We start from the raw sequence: 17,859 nt of genomic DNA on the forward strand, positions 1-17,859 counted from the left end.
GGGGTCGACTTCGAAGACGCACGAGAGCGCAGGGACTCGGGCGTGCTGGGATCATTTCTTTCTCCGTCGGCCCTTTGCCGCCGCGGTAGCGTCGAGTGCTTCTCTGCTTCTCTGTCTGATCAACGGCGAACGCCCTGAGCACCCACCGACGCATCTGACCATAAACAAGACGTGCATGCCCACCCACCCTGAGTTACGGGTCGCAAGAAGGGATGTCATGCAGATGTTTAGCCCGCCTGGGGTTCGATCAGGTTCGATCATTGATGCTCTCGTCGCGGAGGTAAATTAACCGGAACGGTCTTGCCATAAACGTCGATATGCATGTCTGGGTATAACGGCGGTGAGGTACTATCGTGCTATCTAGTACTATACTATCATATGAGGGTCTCCGTGCCAGGGTAGCAGATTGATGGCAGGACGATTGCCTCGTTTAAATGCACGTTCGCACTTAGGCACTGCTACATATACAGTTTCAGTTTGCTGCCATATATTACATTCGGGCTTCTATAGCTAGACGCTGATCACAGGGTACAAAACTAAAAACTCTATGTGAGGTAAGTCGTTCAAATGTCCGTTTTCGGCCCTCGCGATGTCAACGGTCGTGTCGTCCTTTTTCCTGTTCACGGCAATCCGAAGAGACCCGCATGAGCCCCATCGCTGTCGCCGTCAAATAATGCGTAAGAAGAACCCGTCCTCGTTATCGACCCCAGGGTGAATCCCGTTGACAGAACGTTGTTTGGGTGATTATTCGCCCCCGCTGTCGCTGTCACTATCTTGGGCACTCCCGTCGTCTTCGAGCCCCTCGATTTGCACCCCGCCGCCCTCCTGGCCGCTTTCATGACCGTCACCCGCGGCCTTATCCGCTCGTTTCTTGTTGATCTTCGCTATTACCTTGTCTGCGCGATTGAAGATGCCGCCTGTGGGTGCGCCGCAAGCAAGGCATTTTGGGGTCTTTGCGTAACGTTTGATCGCGCACGCGGAGCAATAGTAGTGTCCGCAGCGCGTCACGACCGGTTCCGTGTAAGGTTTGCGACAGACGAGACATGCGAATGGAACGTCCTCCTCGTCCGAGTCCGAGTCGTCATCTGACGCATCTTCCACCTGCTTTCTCGGATTCTCCGCGAGCTTATCAAGCTGCCAACCGGCGAGGTCTACGTGGTGCCCCATAAACGTTAGCGTATCGTACTCCGGGGAAGATAAGACCGAGAGTAGAAGGTTGTGACGTACATGTTCCGCGATCGTGCAAGAATTTACAGGTGTCACCGAAGCCGCAGTAACCCGTTTCTACGAACAGGGGTCCGTAAACAGAGAGTCAGCCATACGCCGGCGAATGCAAAACAGCGATGCGCACCTTTGTAGTCCTTACATACGTCAGGCTGATAATCGACGATGGTGACCGTCCTGATCGTGCTCGTGTTTCTTTGTGGGCCGACGCGCATCGCCTTCGGGATTTCCTTACTCTTCTTGACGTGGGTCCTATACTTGCTCTGCCCATGATACTTCCCATCGTCCGGCCCATCCTCGTCCGATATATCGCCTCTGTCCAGCTTCTCCTTTCGCTGTCGCTTCGCGAGGATCTCCGCTGCCTCGTCGCCCGCGATAATCTCGAGCGCCGCGTTCATGTGAGAGCCCTCCGCAGTCCACTTGACGTCTGGGCCTTCCCTCACGGGAGCATCTCCGTCAAGTTCGTCGTCCTCGTCGCGCTTCGACGCTGTTCGCTTTGTACCAGCGCTTAGTAGATTACCGGTAGCTTTTCGGGAAGGGTGCACGACTTGTGACTTGGACGAGGAGGCGACGGGCTGCGTAGACGCCGGGGGCGATGTCGAGCGTTTTCTGGTGGTCGCTGGGCGTGCTTTTCCCTTCTTTTTGAAGAATGGTACATTGATGGGTTCCGTAGACGCCATTGAAGATGCTGAGAGACTATGCGGGGTAGGTATGTTTGTTCCAGGAAGTGCACGTCGGAGACGCGGGAACCGGCTGACTGAGGGCAAAATTACTTAGTCAGCTACGGGCCGGAAGTTCCCGGAGCCGTGGCAAAGTCCCTGGGCGCTGTATGTCACTATGTGTTCTCGTTTGTTCCGGTGGCTTCTAGTGACTTGGCCGCCATTCGCACATGTGCATCATGTGCATCTTCCGCATCTTCCGTCAATGTAACTCTCTATATCATAAACGTTATTCTGTCCTTGACAACCCGAAATTCAAACACTGATGCGTTCGTGGCGGAAACCTGCGTTTAATCAATTCAAAAATGTGCAAGGCCACTGGGAATGCTATCAAGCCAAAAGGCCGATCATACCTAGACATGCGCTCGCTGCGCGGTTTCCCAATGCCAATGCTGCCTTCCATCAATCTCACCTTATTAAGCACACCGTTGAGCAGCCATAATGCATTAAAAGTGCAGGGCTTGTTAGCCGGGCCTCCAAGGGTACATTGTATACGGCATGTTACCCCCTGGAACCCCCTGTGTAACAGCGAGCACCGTTTCCCAGTTCCGAGAATACCAAGGATTTCTTGTCGTGATGTCCAAATTGCACACATGTACGCAACATCCTGCCCAGTGTCACCTCTGCCTTGGATGAATCTGTGACAGGGGCCAGAAGCCACCGTGGACACTAAATGTCCGAAAAGACGCATGGCACCGGACATTCAAATATTCGAGAAATATCGAAGCTCTTCCTTCCTGGTTCTTTGGCGGGCCAGCAGGGTGGACTACGACCATGAACCCATTGGCTCCGAGATTGTTCCTTATTTCTCACAATCTGGTCGGGGGCGGTAGTACTAGATCCATACCATTGCACCACCATAAAGCTTCTGAACCTTGATTCACTCCAGGCCGACTCCCGCGAAGAAAACATGAGTTTCCCGTGTGAATTCGCTTCGTTTTCAAGTTCTAGAGCCAATGTCTGGGTCAGACATCACCTATGACGCAGCGTGTTGTAAATATATCCAGGCGACATGCTGTGCAAGGTGCGCTCTCAGTGGCGCCACCGGCGGCGTATTGCGCCTACGAGTAGATGGCTGTGAATACGAACCTCAGAACCTCATACGTCCGAGGGGAAGGTAATCGTCTTCGCAAATTCGGACTGCTGCGGCTCGAAGAGCGACCGCTGGTGACAACTTTCGGTGTAATCAAGAGCTAACCTTGTCATAAGGTGACCAATTCGCTCGGCTTGTCAGGGATTGGATTTCGGCGGACATACATACGGTGTGTGTTTGTAGGTGACAAAGGACGAACCGTGCAGAACTTAGATATTAAGAATGGACATTCGGCACGAACGTTTGGACATTCATTGTTCTGAAATGGGATCTGAATAACATGCAGACGGAGATATCACTGCTTGACAGGTGCTGAATAGACCCATGACATCGCGAGAAGAGATCAACGGGTTCTAAGTAAAGAGACTATTGCTGTTGTACATGCCCGTCGGGGTAGTGAACAATAAAGACGAGTTGCAGATCCCGACAGAACCGACCAGTAGCGCCCTGTTTCCCTGTTCGAGAACATTCCCACACGTTTTCCATTGTTCTTCAGTCGAACATAGGCGCTATCCTGGGCAAGCACCGAGTAAAACAAACTGTGTAGATAAGTCAGCTCGGGTGCGGTCCGATGTACGTTCTTAGATATCTCATGAAGCTCGGGCTTTGAATGCAGTAAGCCAAGAGCGGTCACCAGAAGGTGTCCAAACTTCGACTGCAGAACGTGAGCTTCTCCTAGCTGAACTAAATGAAGAGGAAGGCCGCCGTAATGATCCCTGAACGACGATCACACGGGAATCCAGCATGTTTGCAGGCGGCAGGCGCTCTGCCGGTCGAATACCGGACATCACGCTGCATTTGGACGCTGTCCGAGATGCTACCGCCTATTGGTTCGTAGACTTGGCTTCAGTTGGGTCATTAGCCTTTATGGGGGGCGAGGGGGAGCATCTGCACACTGGATTTCAGGAATAATCCGAACGGGTTTGGTGAACCCAACGTTCTTCTTCAAAGGCAAGGACGTAGGCGAGTCGGAGGTGCAACTTAAGGTCATGGGTTTCAGGCCGCGAAGCGCGACAACGATTCTGTTTATCACGTTCATACTCACACCGCGGATATGCCAAAGTTGCGGAGAGACTTGACTCGGCGAGCTGCACAATGCAGCTCGATCTTTGCGATGCAATACCGCGGAAGGGATACGAGAACCTGTCTATTGTCAACTTGTCCAACGTGGATGGGCTAATGAGCACCGGGATCTTGATGTGGTATTTGCTTCCGAAAGGTGTGTGCGCGAGAGGCAGATTATGATTCCGAGGCCACCTGCGACCGCCTACGACAAAACGAGACAGATCACGTCTCTCGGTGCAAGTATGTCCAAACCACCGCACTGCGCGCATGAGGATGCAACCATCTTTCCGCATATTGCGCAGTCAGACGCTAACCCTGGCGATAATTTGTATTTTGTGCTTTGGACTGATAAGCTTCATGTTGGGTTTCAGAGAAGGTTGATCGAAGGTACCCCAAAATTACGGGCGTCCGGAAAATGCTACTCGATGATGCTGTTGATGACAGTTTGCCGCTGAGATGAGGGCATGGGCCGTTTCCGGAAGCCGTTGGTAATATGATTACCATGGGATGCGCTGTTCCAACAAAATCGCATTAATTTTGGGCTGTTGGTAAAGGAACGAGGCTAGCATTCGGCAACGCGGGCAGCATCAGCCGAGACCATCTGTCAGCATTGAAGCCAATCTATGTCTCCCCCCTTCTCCTATAAATTTTCCTTTTCTTAGAGAAAAAATTCTTTATGGAAGGCGAGGAAAACGTGCTACTGCTCACCTGCTATTCTGAACACGGAGGAACAGCCAATCTACCGCCTCTCGGACACCATTCCTGTGGCCAAGATAGTGAGTCTGCGACGAACTGGAGATTACGGGTAAGCTGCTTACCCTTCGAGCGCCGAGAGGCCCATCACATCTAGGCTCGCGATGCGCTCTTTATGTCTGTCCTCCCAGATACCCTCATCCCCGTCCTCACTCTTTCTGTGCCGTGGGCGGCTCTCGCGTCTCCTGGCCTCCCAGTCGGCGTACTCATTGCGGATTTCTGCGACGGTGAGCGCGTCAGAGGCATCCTGCTTATTGGCGAGCAGCAGGAGAGGGACGTTAAGTATCTGTGGATGGGCAAGGACGGAGTCTTTCATACCCTCAGCTACCCATATGGAGTGACAGGATAAGAGGAACGCACTGAAGACCTCCCAACCCTCGCCCATCCGCTCCCTATCACGGGCGTCAAGCACATAGACGACAGCATGGCAATCATTGTAGTATCTGTGCCAGATAGAGCGAATGCCCTGTTGCCCGCCGAGGTCAAAGAAGTTCAGGATCGTTGATGGCAAGGAGATCTTGCCCACTGTTCGGAAGCCAGATGTTTAGTAGTTGTACACTTGGATGCGTGAGTATGAATGCGTACTGTTCTGGCCAATGGTGGGGCCTATCTTGGATGGTTCTAGGCCGGGCGTTTCATTGTAGAATGTCTTGATCTTCTCAAGCAAGGTCTGGGTTGTCGTGTTAAGCCCGCACCGCTCTGCTGCCCAAGCCGACTTCCGATTGCTCACCGTCTTGCCCGCACCATCCAGGCCGATGATTATAACCGAGAATTCTTCCTTTCTGGATTGACGTTAGTTTCGTTTGAGGTGCTATAGCAGAGTTACATCTTGACGACACACCGAGTGAGGTACTCATGAAAGCCCTTCAGGAGATGGTACATCACAGACCCTCCTGAGCACGCGCGGAGGACTGGCGGAAACTGAACCATCGCTTACTACAAAAGGAAATCCGCGTAAAACATATTAATGCCCAATTAATGCCGGGTGGCCATGGATCCATTTCTAACCAATTTCGTGAGCTGGGAGTAAACCCACCCGTTGATAACTCCAGCGCCACTTCAGACCTTTAAATCAAAGTCAAGTCCCTTTTATTACACAGGAATTTTGCTCGCAGGGGATCGTGTCTTGGTCACGTGTATTGAGTTTTCTAAGCGGCGGTGGCACAAACTAAGACAAACACCGTGGGCTGTGTCTGTGCAACGCTGCGACTGAGCCGCTGCAACATCGTCGCCGAAGCCATGGGCCTCTTTTCAACCTATTACTCCTTCGGCCTACCCACCTTTGCTGCGGTAGTTGTCGCTCTGTACTTGCTCTTCACAGGTACGCCTAGGTGTACGCAGGCTCACCCAGTTCGCAAGCTAATTACTCCTTCCTCATCACTTGTCATCAACCGCGTCCTGCTCGCGAAACATGTGACATGTAACCAAACGTTGTTGCAGACTCTGGAGAAGCCTTCAATGTCGGTGCTTTCTTGGAGCAAACAAGCCCGTTCGTATGGGGCTCGGTCGGCATCGGCTTGTGTATCGGCCTGAGTGTTCTGGGTGCGGGATGGTACGTTTCGTCATCCAATACCAGCAGCTCCCCACTCTGCCCAGTGTATAGGCTGACATTCACGATGCAGGGGTATCTTCCTCACGGGTGCTTCAATCATCGGTGGTGGTGTTCGAGCACCCCGTATTTCCACGAAGAACCTCATCAGGTTAGCTCCAGTTCCTCGCTTCTCATCCGCGGCCCGCATTTCTAACATATGGTCCGGATGCGCAGTATCATCTTTTGTGAAGTTGTCGCCATCTACGGTGTCGTAAGTGTCTTCTCGTTTCGGCACTATGCGCGCTTGACGCATGTCGCGTAGATCATTGGCATTGTGTACTCGTCAAGGCTGACCAATGTTCCCGAGCATCTTCTTTATACCCGCGAGAACTACTACACTGGTGTGTAGAACATCGCTCTCTTCCATCCTTCTCTGCATCTTTAACACACTATCTGCGACAGGTTACGCCCTCTTCTGGGGTGGTTTGACAGTCGGCGCATGCAACTTGCTTTGCGGTGTCTGTGTCGGCATTACAGGCTCGACCGCCGCGTTGGCTGATGCTGCTGACCCCAACCTGTTTGTCAAGATTCTGATTGTGGAGGTCTTTGGAAGCATTTTGGGTTTGTTCGGTTTGATCGGTGAGTTACTTTTGCCACTTGTCCGCATGTCATAACGGGCTATGGCATACGTAACGGCAACATGCTAACATCGGGTTTTTTTCGTTTTTACAGTTGGCCTGCTCATGACTTCATCTGCCAAAGAGTTCATGGCTGCGGCGGAGTCGAATAGCATCAACGCCTCTATAATGTCTTACTAAGTGTGTCTATTCTTAGCACGAGTTAATCATAGCTATCTGTGCTTGCCGCAGTTCTCGGGGTTATTTCGGCCAAGCGGCAAGCAGGTATGATACTACTGTGACGTCGTTTGGAGAAACATGACGAAACGTCACTCACTCCCCAAAACTAAGAACACCTCCCCTTATCTTGTGTGTTCGCCTCAAGTCCTTTGCCTTACACCAACCTACACAACATGCGCTTTCTGAGACACCGCAAGCAGCAAAACGCAAACGACGATGTGGAGAAAGGGGCTCCTGATACGGCTTCGCGAAGCAGCGGGGTAGAACAGAACGGTGCCAAGCCGAATGGCCAAGGTAACTTTCCGTATTTTGAACAGGATGCGCAAATTAGTGATGTCATAAGCAGAGTATCAAGGCGATGAGTATGAGGATTTGCTCAAGTTCGTTGAAAACGAGTCAGCTAAGCTCGAGAGTGGGCATGATGAAGAGGAAGAGGATGACGACGGCCAGTGGGTGCGCGTGTGGTATATGCCCTGGAAGAAGGTGAAGAAGGGCGGGCAAAAGGAGAAAAAGGTGCGCATATGCCCACCATCACTGCATTCACTGCTCCCCTCACGTCCTTGGTCCCAAGATACCTCCAGAATGGTTGAAAACGGATATGTCTCAAGGACTTGGTGACGCCGAAGTGTCAAAGAGGCGCGATGCGTTTGGCTTCAACGAACTCCAGAGGTTCGTGTCGGCCCGCGTATCGTAAGATAATGGACGTCGGCTCTAACACTTGCTCCAGCCCTCACGAAAACCAGATATTAAAGTTCTTGAGCTATTTCCGGGGGCCCATCCTGTATGTCATGGAGATTGCTGTCGTCCTCGCTGCAGGTCTCCGCGACTGGATTGACTTCGGTGTGATTGTACGTGGACTTTAACGATCATCGGCGCGTCCGTTTGAATTCTGACGATCCGGCGGTGCATAGATCGGCATCCTCTTCTTGAACGCGTTTGTTGGCTGGTATCAGGAAAAGTAAACCAGCATCCCTTCCTTCGTTAAAGCGCTCGTTCACTGTTAATCAGGCAGGCTGGTGACATTGTTACTCAGCTCAAGAAGGGCATTGCCATGAAAGCGGTAGTCGTACGTAATGGTAAGGAGTCCGAGCTTGAAGCTAGGGAACTCGTTCCTGGCGACATAGTACGTGAACTACGCGACTACCTAGCCGACGTTAACATGCGAATACGCTTCAGGTTGTTTTAGAGGAGGGCGGCACGATACCTGCCGACGCCAAGGTAACGTGTTGTGATCCAACGTGTCAATCTGCTTACCACTTTATCTAGATCCTCGCAAACTATGACGACAAAGACGGTTCAAAAGCACGCCAGCAGCTTCGCAAGAACTCGAAGAAAACCGCAGCAAACGGTTCCGACGACGACGACGACGAGGGGCACGTTAACAAAGGTCCTTCAGTATGTTCCGTGGACCAGAGCGCAATCACCGGGGAGTCGCTCGCGGTTGATAAGTACCTTGGAGATGTAGCGTACTATACGTGTGGCATCAAGCGGGGCAAGGTCTATGCCGTAGTCTCCGCACCCGCGAAGGAATCATTCGTGGGCAAGACGGCTGCGCTTGTCACAGGTGGATTATCCCTTTTCGCTCACGAAGTATTGATGCTCGTTACTGATTGTGCTCGTTTTGTTGACAGGCTCACAAGACCAAGGCCATTTCCAGCATGTCCTCGGCGGAATCGGTGTTGTTCTTCTCGTCATGGTCATTGCATTCATCTTTGTCGTCTGGATCGGCGGTTTCTTCCGGTGTGTATGGGGATGCATGGTTGTCTTGTCATACATACAATTCTGATGCCCGACTTCAGGGGACTCGATATAGCTACGCCGACGCAGAACAATTTGTTGGTCTACGCTCTGATATTCTTGGTCCGTGTTCCTACTGCCTGACTTGACTAATAAACTGACTCACGCATCGCAGATCATTGGTGTAAGTTGGCAACAAAGTTTCCCGTTCCCGAAGCTTAGGATTCTTTGGTGCTAGGTACCCGTCGGCTTACCGTGTGTGACCACTACGACGATGGTACGAGAGCTAGATTCACGGGTCAGATCATCTGCTGAGCTACCATAGGCTGTTGGAGCTGCTTACCTCGCGCGACACAAGGCGATCGTCCAGAAATTGACGGCAATTGAATCTCTCGCCGGTGTGTCACGTTTCGAGGCACTTGTCTACCCGTGCTGAGTAACTGTTTGTTGACCATAGGGGTTGACATGCTTTGCTCGGATAAGACTGGCACATTGACGGCAAATAAGCTTTCTCTGAACGAGCCTTACGTCGCTCCCGACGTTGATCCTAATTGGTTCATGGCAGTAAGTACGCTTGCATCCTCGTGCATGTATCACCTGGGCGCATTGCATCGTAGGTGGCTGTTTTGGCCTCGTCGCACAATATCAAGTCTCTCGATCCTATTGATAGGGTGACGATCCTCGGTCTCAAGGTACGCTACGTTCGAATGTAACGAGTGCACGCTGACCACTTTCTTGGCCCCTTAGGAGTTCCCAGGCGCACAAGACATGCTTCGCGAGGGCTGGACAACGCACAAATTTACACCTTTTGACCCCGTTTCCAAGCGCATTACAGCTGAGGTAGAACGTGACGGCAAGAAATATACATGTGCTAAGGGAGCCCCGAATGCGTGAGTGCATGTACGCATCGTATGGTTGCATCCAGTTTACCGTTTAACCGTTTTCGCTATAGGATCTTAAGGCTTCGCTCCTTTGACCCCGAAACAGTAGTAGAGTACGGTACGAAGAGCAACGAGTTTGCTTCACGCGGATTTCGTAGTCTTGGCGTCGCTGCGAAGGAGGAGGGGAAAGACTGGGAGCTCCTCGGGCTCATGGCCATGTCTGATCCCCCGCGTTCCGACACGGCTGCTGTACGTACCCCTCATTGCGTACTTTCTTATTTGGAATCGCTCACTCACTCTGGCCATACTGTGCTAGACCATCCGAGAGGCTGGCGAATTAGGCATCCACATCAAGATGTTGACCGGAGACGCCGTCGCAATCGCTAAAGAAACTTGCAGGCAATTAGCGCTGGGCACGAATGTGTTCGACTCCTCACGTCTGATGGGCGGTGGCTTGTCCGGCACGGAGGTATATGATTTCGTCGAGGCTGCTGATGGGTTCGCAGAGGTGTTCCCGGAGCACAAGTATCAGGTCGTGGACATGCTGCAGAAACGCGGGCATCTGACGGCTATGACTGGAGATGTTAGTAACCTGCTATTAGTATCGTGATCTCACAAACGCTGACCTTGCACGGCGTTTCAGGGAGTTAGTGAGTGATATGAAACCTGTCCAAGGGGGGAAAGTGTTAACATGTTCGCTACAGATGACGCTCCTTCCCTGAAGAAGGCCGACTGTGGCATAGCTGTCCAAGGAGCTTCAGACGCAGCTCGCACTGCAGCGGACGTCGTCTTCCTTGACGAGTTGAGTATTGTCTCACTCATGCACTTTCTTTTTGTCAACTAATATGGCTTTCTTCCAGGGGACTGAGTACGATTATCACCAGCATCAAAGTCGCGCGACAAATCTTCCACCGTAAGTGGTCATGCTCATTGCCTCTTCCCCGACGTTGAGAGCATTCAAATAGGTATGAAGGCTTATATTGTTTACCGCATCGCTCTCTGCATACACCTTGAGGTCTACTTGATGTTGGACATGCTGATTTTGAACGAAACCATCCGCGTGGATTTGATTGTCTTCCTGGCGATTTTTGCTGAGTAATGCACCATCTTTCTTTCTTCTCGTTGATGTCTGCTGATCGTGAAACAGCGTCGCTACCATTGCTATCGCTTACGATAACGCACCTCACGCGCGAAAGCCAGTAGATTGGCAGCTCCCCAAGGTCTGGATTATATCCACGACCATGGGGCTACTCCTCGCAGCGGGAACCTGGATCCTCCGCGGTACATTGTTCCTTACTGATGGGACTCATGGTGGCATCGTTCAGAACTTCGGCACTATGCAAGAGATCCTATTTTTGGAGGTGGCACTTACGGAATCCTGGGTTATCTTCATCACTCGGCTTGCTTCAGGTCCGGATTCGGGTAGGTTGCATGTCCTTCTCGCACAACGTTGAGCTTATCGGTCTCGAACAGGCGGATGGGAATGGCCGTCTTTCCAACTGTTGGCGGCTGTTCTCGGAGTTGACGTCCTCGCTACGATCTTTGCCCTGTTCGGTTGGATCTCGGGCCCCGCTTATCACAATGGGTGAATGGTTTTGCTCCTCATATCCCTCAGCGTCTCATGATGGTTTCTTTCCCAGCTGGACGGACATCGTTACTGTTGTTCGCGTTTGGCTCTTCTCTTTCGGTGTGATCGTGGTGATCACCATGGTTTACTTGCTTATGAACAAGTTCACATGGCTGGATAGCATCGGTCGTCGCTCGGTGTGTTGCCTATCCTTGCCTCCCACCTGACGGACCCTGACGTTTGAGGCATGGTTTATAGCGTAGCAGGAAGGATAAGGCGCTCGAAAACTTCCTCGTCGAGCTTCAGCGCATGACCATCGTGCATGAGCGTGAGGGTGACGGTGAAACTTACCGTTTCGCCACTGCCAAAGAATCAAAGAAGCAGTCAGATGAGAAAGACAAGCAGGAACCAGCGAAAGAGAAGGAGCAGGGCAAGGGAGGTCGGAACCCTTCACCGTCGTCGTCCACGGGGCGTAAGGAGGGTAAGGAGAATGCTAAGGAGACGCAAATGACCACCGGATCAAATGATGACAACGGAGAGCAGGCGAAAGGTGACGATCAGGAAACCACTGGCAGCGCATGATCTCAGGCTATGGTGAACGAGTGCCGATTAATTGACGACTCTTCTTATCGCTTTCTCTCGTCACTATCGTAGCTGTACTTATACGTGGACTCCAGTTACATATCGATATTACCCCTACGCATCTTAGAACAATCTAGTTAAATAGAACATTTGGTTGCCACCGGCAATTGTTTTACACACCGACGTGTCGCCTGTGCACTTATAGCTGTCCCATTAATTATGACTCGTCAGAAACTTACACTATTGACGTATGTATTGTTATCAAAGACTAGCACCAACACCACACCTCTCCGCTTGGTCCGGTGGGTGTTCACTTTGGAAATAAGTGTACTTATTGAGGTCTGAGGGCGTGAACTGCACATGGGCGCTGATTGAGATCTGGTTATAGCCTAGCCTAACGAAACCGATGCTGATGGTGCTGGGTTTGTTATTCTCAGCAGCTTGAGAATTGATACTGAGGGTCCAATTGATCCCTGTTGGGCGTAAACAAAACGACGAGGCACGACCAAAGCAGGAAGCATCTTCTCTCTTAACTTCGTGTCTCCTTGTATTTCAATTCCCACTGCATCTTGTCGTCCTCCCGCCGATGGCGGCACCCTTGAAGCTGGACGTCGTGATTGTTGGCGCTGGTAAAGAGATTTATTCAATTTGGTTGACCATGGCATGCTGACAGTGATCGACTGGACGTCTCGCAGGGCTCGCGGGGATTGCAACAGCATTTAGGATGGGCCACGATGGCCACCGAGTACGTGTTGTGGATGACCGCGAACAAAGCGAAAGGGTGGGTTCCTCAAATCAATTTAGCTATACCTCTAAACTTGACGACTGGTGATCCACACAATATCTTGAAGGGATGCACAGGAGCTCATATCCCGCCAAATGCTACCAAAATCCTAACAGATTGGGGATTCAAAAAGGATGTCGAGTCCAGTGGCAACCCGTTATCTCGTGGAACATTTTATTCCAGTATGTCTCAAGAGAGTTTGTGGCTTCGCGCTTGTGACATTTCTGCCAATCACAGTGGACACCGGCGAGCTCATCGGACGTCAAACGTGGAGAGAAGAGGTTATGCGTGAGCTGGGAGCTAATCAGCATTACATGCATGTGAGTGAACAGTATTAGCTTGAATGACTTCTAGTTCGCTTATAGGTCACGATGTTTTGAAAGTACCAGGATCTGTACACTATGCTTTATAAAGCTGCTGTCAATATCGGCGTCAACATACGCTTCGGTAAACGGGTGGTAAACGTCGAGACTGACCTGGAGCGTCCTCGTGTCACTCTCGCGGATCGGACCATTTTAGAAGCCGACTTGATCATTGGCGCCGATGGTCCCAACAGTTTTGTCCGCAGGACCTTGTTTGGTGACGGGCCTGTGAATTTTGAGGGCCATACACTGTTCACGTGAGATTCCACTAGGTCATGCTCGTAGTTATAATGGCTGACACTGGCGTTTATCTGAATAGAGGAGTAATACCCATGGAATTAATAAAGAAAGATACCGAGTTATCCAACTTATGCAGGTCGGATCGTGCAGAGTGGCCTATATGGATTGACTCTTCAAGGCATAGCGAAGGAGCTTTGGTTGTACGTCTTCTGTCTTAGCCTCCTGGTGATTTTGATTTTCAAAATAAACCCGCAGCGCAACGAGACTGAATTTGCTTTGCACGTATTCTACCCCAACGATGAGTTATCTGCTGCGGATGATAGCTGCTGGGAAGGAAAACCTGTGCCGGGTCGTCCTCCCAATACCATCGATCCTAAGTTAGCAACCATTTGCTCTAATATTGAACAGAGCTCACCGTATTTTTTAGGCTACATCGTCTAGTAGATATGTGCCCAGAGATGCACCGTCAGAAGCTGATTATACGACAAGGGCCTGAGGAGTGGACAGATGACTCTGGCAAAATAATTTTGATCGGTCAAGCAGCTCACCCGATACATGTAAGTCAAAATTTCACTCTGAAGATGCGTTTTAATTCCCGATGATTTGACAGCCTTGTTGGGTCCTTTCCTGTTCCGTCCATCTAGAGGATGCGGAGACGTTGGGAACCCTGCTATCTCGCATCACCGATCTTGACCAGCTTCCAGGGCTCCTCGAAGGATTCCAGGAGGTCGGGGGGCGTCGGGCTCGGTATATCAGAGACATATCATGGCAAGAGATAGTTGGCCCGCTTTGGCTTTCTCCTGGCCCTGCCCGGAATATGAGGGACGAAGCACTTCGTAAGGCGGATGACGACTCGGACTGGGATGACGCGATGATGAGGAAACAGTTCGATGGGTTCTACGCAGCACTCGGTTATAATGCTCGCGATGCTGCAGATGATTGGTGGACGACGTGGGGGCTGCTGAGAGAGCGGAGCAAGAGCGTATACCTCGACGAAATCCTGGATAACTTTACGCCTTTCGGTATAACGATGGAGGAAGCAGTACATTCGCATGGCGCGTGAGCGTGATTGACACACAAATATCAATGCCTTGGAGCGATCAATTATCCATTGATAGCATCCGTCCTAAATTATCATTAGTAGTTCCATGCTTGTAACCTCGAAGGAGCAAATAATCAACTGCTATTTCCAAGGTCGTTCATATTGACTTTCCTAAAAATCATATAAACTCAATGGTACCTGCATGTGAGCCTGAGGCCATTGCTGGGCCTGTATATAAGTCGTGTGATATCCTTGTTGTGGCCTTCTAGGGATCAGTGAGACCTTTTCGGGTGAGAGCAGCTAGCAAATGGAGAATTTCACAACAAAAGTTTAGAGACCGAAGCATTACTCGAGGAAGCCAGAGTCAGGGTGGTGTAACGTGGGAATTCGGCTAACGCTGGTATAACCGACGTGACAGGCTCTAATTACCGTGGTTTACTCTTCTTACCCGCACCTCTACCTGACTCGACATACGCGTACTAGATAATAGACGTCGTTCTTGTCAGTTTGGTCTGAGGATCGGATAGAAGGGTGGACTCGCTCTTTACAGGTGGTCCAAACAAGCCAGGAGCACTGATACCAGAGTTATCTTAGAAACCAACAGGTGCGGGCCTAGAAGATTGAGATTCAAGGTCGCATCGCCTACATCAAGATGCTTGAATGCTTGCAGTGTCATCCGGGGAGCTCGAAAAGCTGATGACCGCCGTGGTCCAAGTATAAAAAAGTAGCCAGGAAGCCGGACCGGCCCCTTGGCCTGACCTTTACCAGGACCATACACGTGGTGAAGGTATAGTCACACAGTCTTTAAAATCACTTGGCTTACTCTACTTGAATAGCCCAAACAAGTGAAATGGTAAGGGATCGGATAATAATGACACTTAGCATGCTTTGATGTACTGTATGTATCGTTATTAAAATATTAAAGACTATCCTAAGACTAGCCTGGGACTAAACATATTTCTTTGTTCTCCGCGGGGTCTAGTGCATGTTCGTTCTAGGACTCGAATGCCCTTATTGAGGACTTACACCGGTCCCGGTCATGTGCGCTGTCCAATATTCGTTTGCAGCATTTCCCAACGAAACCGATGCCGATGCACGAGGTCTCAGGAACAGAGCTTGGGAGAATGCGCGTCTGATTGGTTGATTTTGCCCATGGTTATAACAACAAGGCCATCTAAAGTGGGAAGCACCTTCCCTTTCGCCCCGGACCATCCTCCGTACTCCCCCTTCCGCGTCCCCTAAGATACCTTGCATGGGAGCGCCGTTGAAGCTGGACATTGTGATCGTTGGTGCTGGTGAGGAGCTTCTTCAGAGACGGTTAACCATGAGTGCCTGAAAGGCATCAACCCATTAATGTTCTCAGGGCTTGCAGGCATTGCATCGGCGTTCAGGCTGAGCCAAATCGGTCACCGAGTACGTGTTGTAGACGATCGTGACCAGGGCAAACGGGTACATCTCCCAATACAGATCTTGATCTTTAGAGCTGACAACTGGCAATCTACAAAGGGGAGCACAGGAGTCCAAATACCGCCAAACGCCACCAGGATCCTAACAGATTGGGGATTCAAGCAGGACGTTGAGTCCTGTGGGCGCTCGATGTCCCACGCAACGTTTTACTCCAGTAAGCTCGCAGAGCATTTGTGGCTTTGCTCTTTTAACGCTGACGGGAATCATAGTGGATTCGGGCGAGTTCATTGGACGCCAAATTTGGAGAGAAGAGGTTATGCGAGAGCTAGGAGCCAATTGGCACTTCATGCATGTGAGTAAACGATAACAACCTTAATTCGTTTCGGCCCGCATTTGCTCATAAAGCTTTAAAGTATCAAGATTTGTACAATATGATTTACAACGCCGCAATCAAGGCCGGCGCTAATATACACTTTGGTAAACGAGTGGTGAACGTCCAAACCGATTCAGAGCGCCCTTGTGTCACCCTTTCCGATCGGAGCATCTTACAAGCCGATTTGATCATTGGCGCCGACGGTCCCAACAGTGTTGTTCGCAGGATTTTATTTGGTGACGGTCCTGTGAAGCCCGAGGGGCATACGCTGTTCACGTAAGGTTCTACTGTCGCCATTATAGCCACAAAGACTAACTCTCGCGAATTGTTCGATAGAGGAGTAGTACCAGTGGAGCTAATACACCAGGATCTTGAGTTATCAAGCTTAAGGAGGGCAGATTGCGCAGAGGTGCGTACTTTCGGCTTTGATGAATGTTCCTCATGTAAAGAATGATGATATCTGTAGTTACCTGTATGGATCGGCTCTTCGAAGCACAGCGAAGGAATGTTGGTGGTATGTCTTGCTTTGTAACCTACGAATGCTGCCGCTTATTTAAGACGAGAAAATTTAGCGCAACGAGACTGAGCTATCATTGCACATATTCGTCCCCAACGATGAGCTACCCGCTCCCGACGATGACAGCTGGGAAGACGAACCCATGCCAGGACGCCCTCCTAGATTTGTTGATCCAAAGTAAAAAAGCTAGTTGTCGTACATTGTTTACGAAGCTCACTATATGGTTCAGGTTGCAGCGTCTGATAGATATATGTCCAGAAATGTACCAACAGAAGCTCCTTATCCGAGAAGCACCCGAAGAATGGACAGATGACTCAGGAAGATTGCTTTTAATCGGTCAAGCAGCCCATCCAACACATGTGCGTGACTTCTTCAAATGGGTTTCGTAGACAGGCACTCGCTCATACTAGACACAACAGCCCTGTTGGTTACTTTCCTGCGCCATCAATCTGGAAGATGCGGAGACACTGGGAGTCTTACTATCTCGCATCGCCGACCTCGACCAGCTTCCGGGGCTTCTCGAAGGCTTCCAGGAGGTCCGTGAACCCCAGTGCCAATATATTACACAGACAGCGTGGCAGCAGACGGTTGGGGCGCTTTGGCTCCCCTCTGGCCCCGCTCAAGATGCTAGGGACGAAGCGCTTCGTATGAAGGATGACGCCTGGGATGAAGCGATGATGAGGGCACAGTTCGATGGGTTCTTTGCCGCGCTTGGGTACAATGCCCGCGATGCTGCGGAAGATTGGTGGACAACCTGGGGGCTCTTGAGAGAACGAAGCAAGGGGGTACATCTTATGGACAGTTTTTCTTCGTATGGCGCGCACGAATAAATGGCTAGTAGTACGAACGCTTTACTACATTGGTATTTTTCCCGATAGCAGTTTTCCAACCACATAGTTAGTGGGGCTGATGACGTGTACTAGCTGTGCACCTGCTGTGCTACCAATGTCTACCATTTAATCTTATCGCTTTGCAGGGAGTCGTTCAGTGCAAACGTCGACGAACGTAAACGATGAAACTGGGCTATTCAGAATGGGCAATTCTTGCCGTTATATTTCTGAAGCTGATGCATGTGAGCGGTCAACTACTAGGTATCACATACATTTTGATAGATCAGAACTAATG

At 50.8% G+C, this 17,859-nt stretch overlaps 6 protein-coding genes across 6 annotated transcripts; 4 read left to right on the forward strand and 2 right to left on the reverse strand.

The window, feature by feature from the left end:
* Positions 1-484: 484 nt before the first annotated feature.
* CONPUDRAFT_121930 (uncharacterized protein) lies at positions 485-1,944 on the reverse strand. Its single transcript, XM_007768972.1, has 3 exons — positions 1,352-1,944; positions 1,228-1,284; positions 485-1,151 (listed from the first exon to the last, which is right to left on the reverse strand). The coding sequence occupies exons 1-3, from the start codon at positions 1,902-1,904 to the stop codon at positions 745-747; spliced, it is 1,017 nt and encodes a 338-aa protein (XP_007767162.1). The 5' UTR covers positions 1,905-1,944; the 3' UTR covers positions 485-744.
* Positions 1,945-4,518: 2,574 nt separating this feature from the next.
* CONPUDRAFT_121933 (P-loop containing nucleoside triphosphate hydrolase protein) lies at positions 4,519-5,739 on the reverse strand (the record flags this gene model as incomplete). The annotated part of the gene is made up of 7 exons (XM_007768973.1): positions 4,519-4,741; positions 4,810-4,863; positions 4,920-5,163; positions 5,215-5,379; positions 5,440-5,524; positions 5,585-5,636; positions 5,696-5,739. The coding sequence occupies 7 exons, from the start codon at positions 5,734-5,736 to the stop codon at positions 4,723-4,725; spliced, it is 660 nt and encodes a 219-aa protein (XP_007767163.1). The 3' UTR covers positions 4,519-4,722.
* Positions 5,740-6,086: 347 nt separating this feature from the next.
* Positions 6,087-7,334, forward strand: CONPUDRAFT_81348 (uncharacterized protein). Its single transcript, XM_007768377.1, has 7 exons — positions 6,087-6,175; positions 6,295-6,406; positions 6,477-6,554; positions 6,620-6,656; positions 6,708-6,786; positions 6,848-7,024; positions 7,118-7,334. Exons 1-7 carry the CDS (start codon positions 6,094-6,096, stop codon positions 7,201-7,203), a joined length of 651 nt encoding a protein of 216 aa, XP_007766567.1. The 5' UTR covers positions 6,087-6,093; the 3' UTR covers positions 7,204-7,334.
* An 81-nt stretch (positions 7,335-7,415) lies between these two features.
* Positions 7,416-12,009, forward strand: CONPUDRAFT_152419 (plasma-membrane proton-e; the record flags this gene model as incomplete). Its single annotated transcript, XM_007768974.1, has 26 exons — positions 7,416-7,536; positions 7,589-7,755; positions 7,814-7,911; positions 7,970-8,090; positions 8,154-8,200; positions 8,251-8,365; positions 8,419-8,460; positions 8,509-8,806; positions 8,874-8,982; positions 9,042-9,102; positions 9,155-9,163; positions 9,218-9,256; positions 9,305-9,377; positions 9,437-9,543; positions 9,597-9,671; positions 9,727-9,869; positions 9,932-10,109; positions 10,177-10,443; positions 10,504-10,510; positions 10,565-10,661; positions 10,721-10,773; positions 10,826-10,955; positions 11,008-11,282; positions 11,334-11,445; positions 11,501-11,624; positions 11,686-12,009. 26 exons carry the CDS (start codon positions 7,416-7,418, stop codon positions 12,007-12,009), a joined length of 3,192 nt encoding a protein of 1,063 aa, XP_007767164.1.
* A 586-nt stretch (positions 12,010-12,595) lies between these two features.
* Positions 12,596-14,458, forward strand: CONPUDRAFT_152420 (FAD/NAD(P)-binding domain-containing protein; the record flags this gene model as incomplete). The annotated part of the gene is made up of 9 exons (XM_007768975.1): positions 12,596-12,638; positions 12,705-12,790; positions 12,861-12,975; positions 13,031-13,113; positions 13,177-13,412; positions 13,475-13,595; positions 13,651-13,772; positions 13,823-13,952; positions 14,006-14,458. 9 exons carry the CDS (start codon positions 12,596-12,598, stop codon positions 14,456-14,458), a joined length of 1,389 nt encoding a protein of 462 aa, XP_007767165.1.
* A 1,180-nt stretch (positions 14,459-15,638) lies between these two features.
* On the forward strand, positions 15,639-17,701 carry CONPUDRAFT_102160 (FAD/NAD(P)-binding domain-containing protein). The gene is made up of 10 exons (XM_007768976.1): positions 15,639-15,732; positions 15,801-15,886; positions 15,944-16,058; positions 16,114-16,196; positions 16,258-16,493; positions 16,554-16,626; positions 16,684-16,731; positions 16,790-16,911; positions 16,964-17,093; positions 17,154-17,701. The coding sequence occupies exons 1-10, from the start codon at positions 15,690-15,692 to the stop codon at positions 17,562-17,564; spliced, it is 1,347 nt and encodes a 448-aa protein (XP_007767166.1). The 5' UTR covers positions 15,639-15,689; the 3' UTR covers positions 17,565-17,701.
* The last annotated feature ends 158 nt before the right edge of the window (positions 17,702-17,859 follow it).

This window comes from Coniophora puteana (genome assembly GCF_000271625.1).
Source record: "Coniophora puteana RWD-64-598 SS2 unplaced genomic scaffold CONPUscaffold_4, whole genome shotgun sequence".
NCBI lineage: Eukaryota > Fungi > Basidiomycota > Agaricomycetes > Boletales > Coniophoraceae > Coniophora > Coniophora puteana.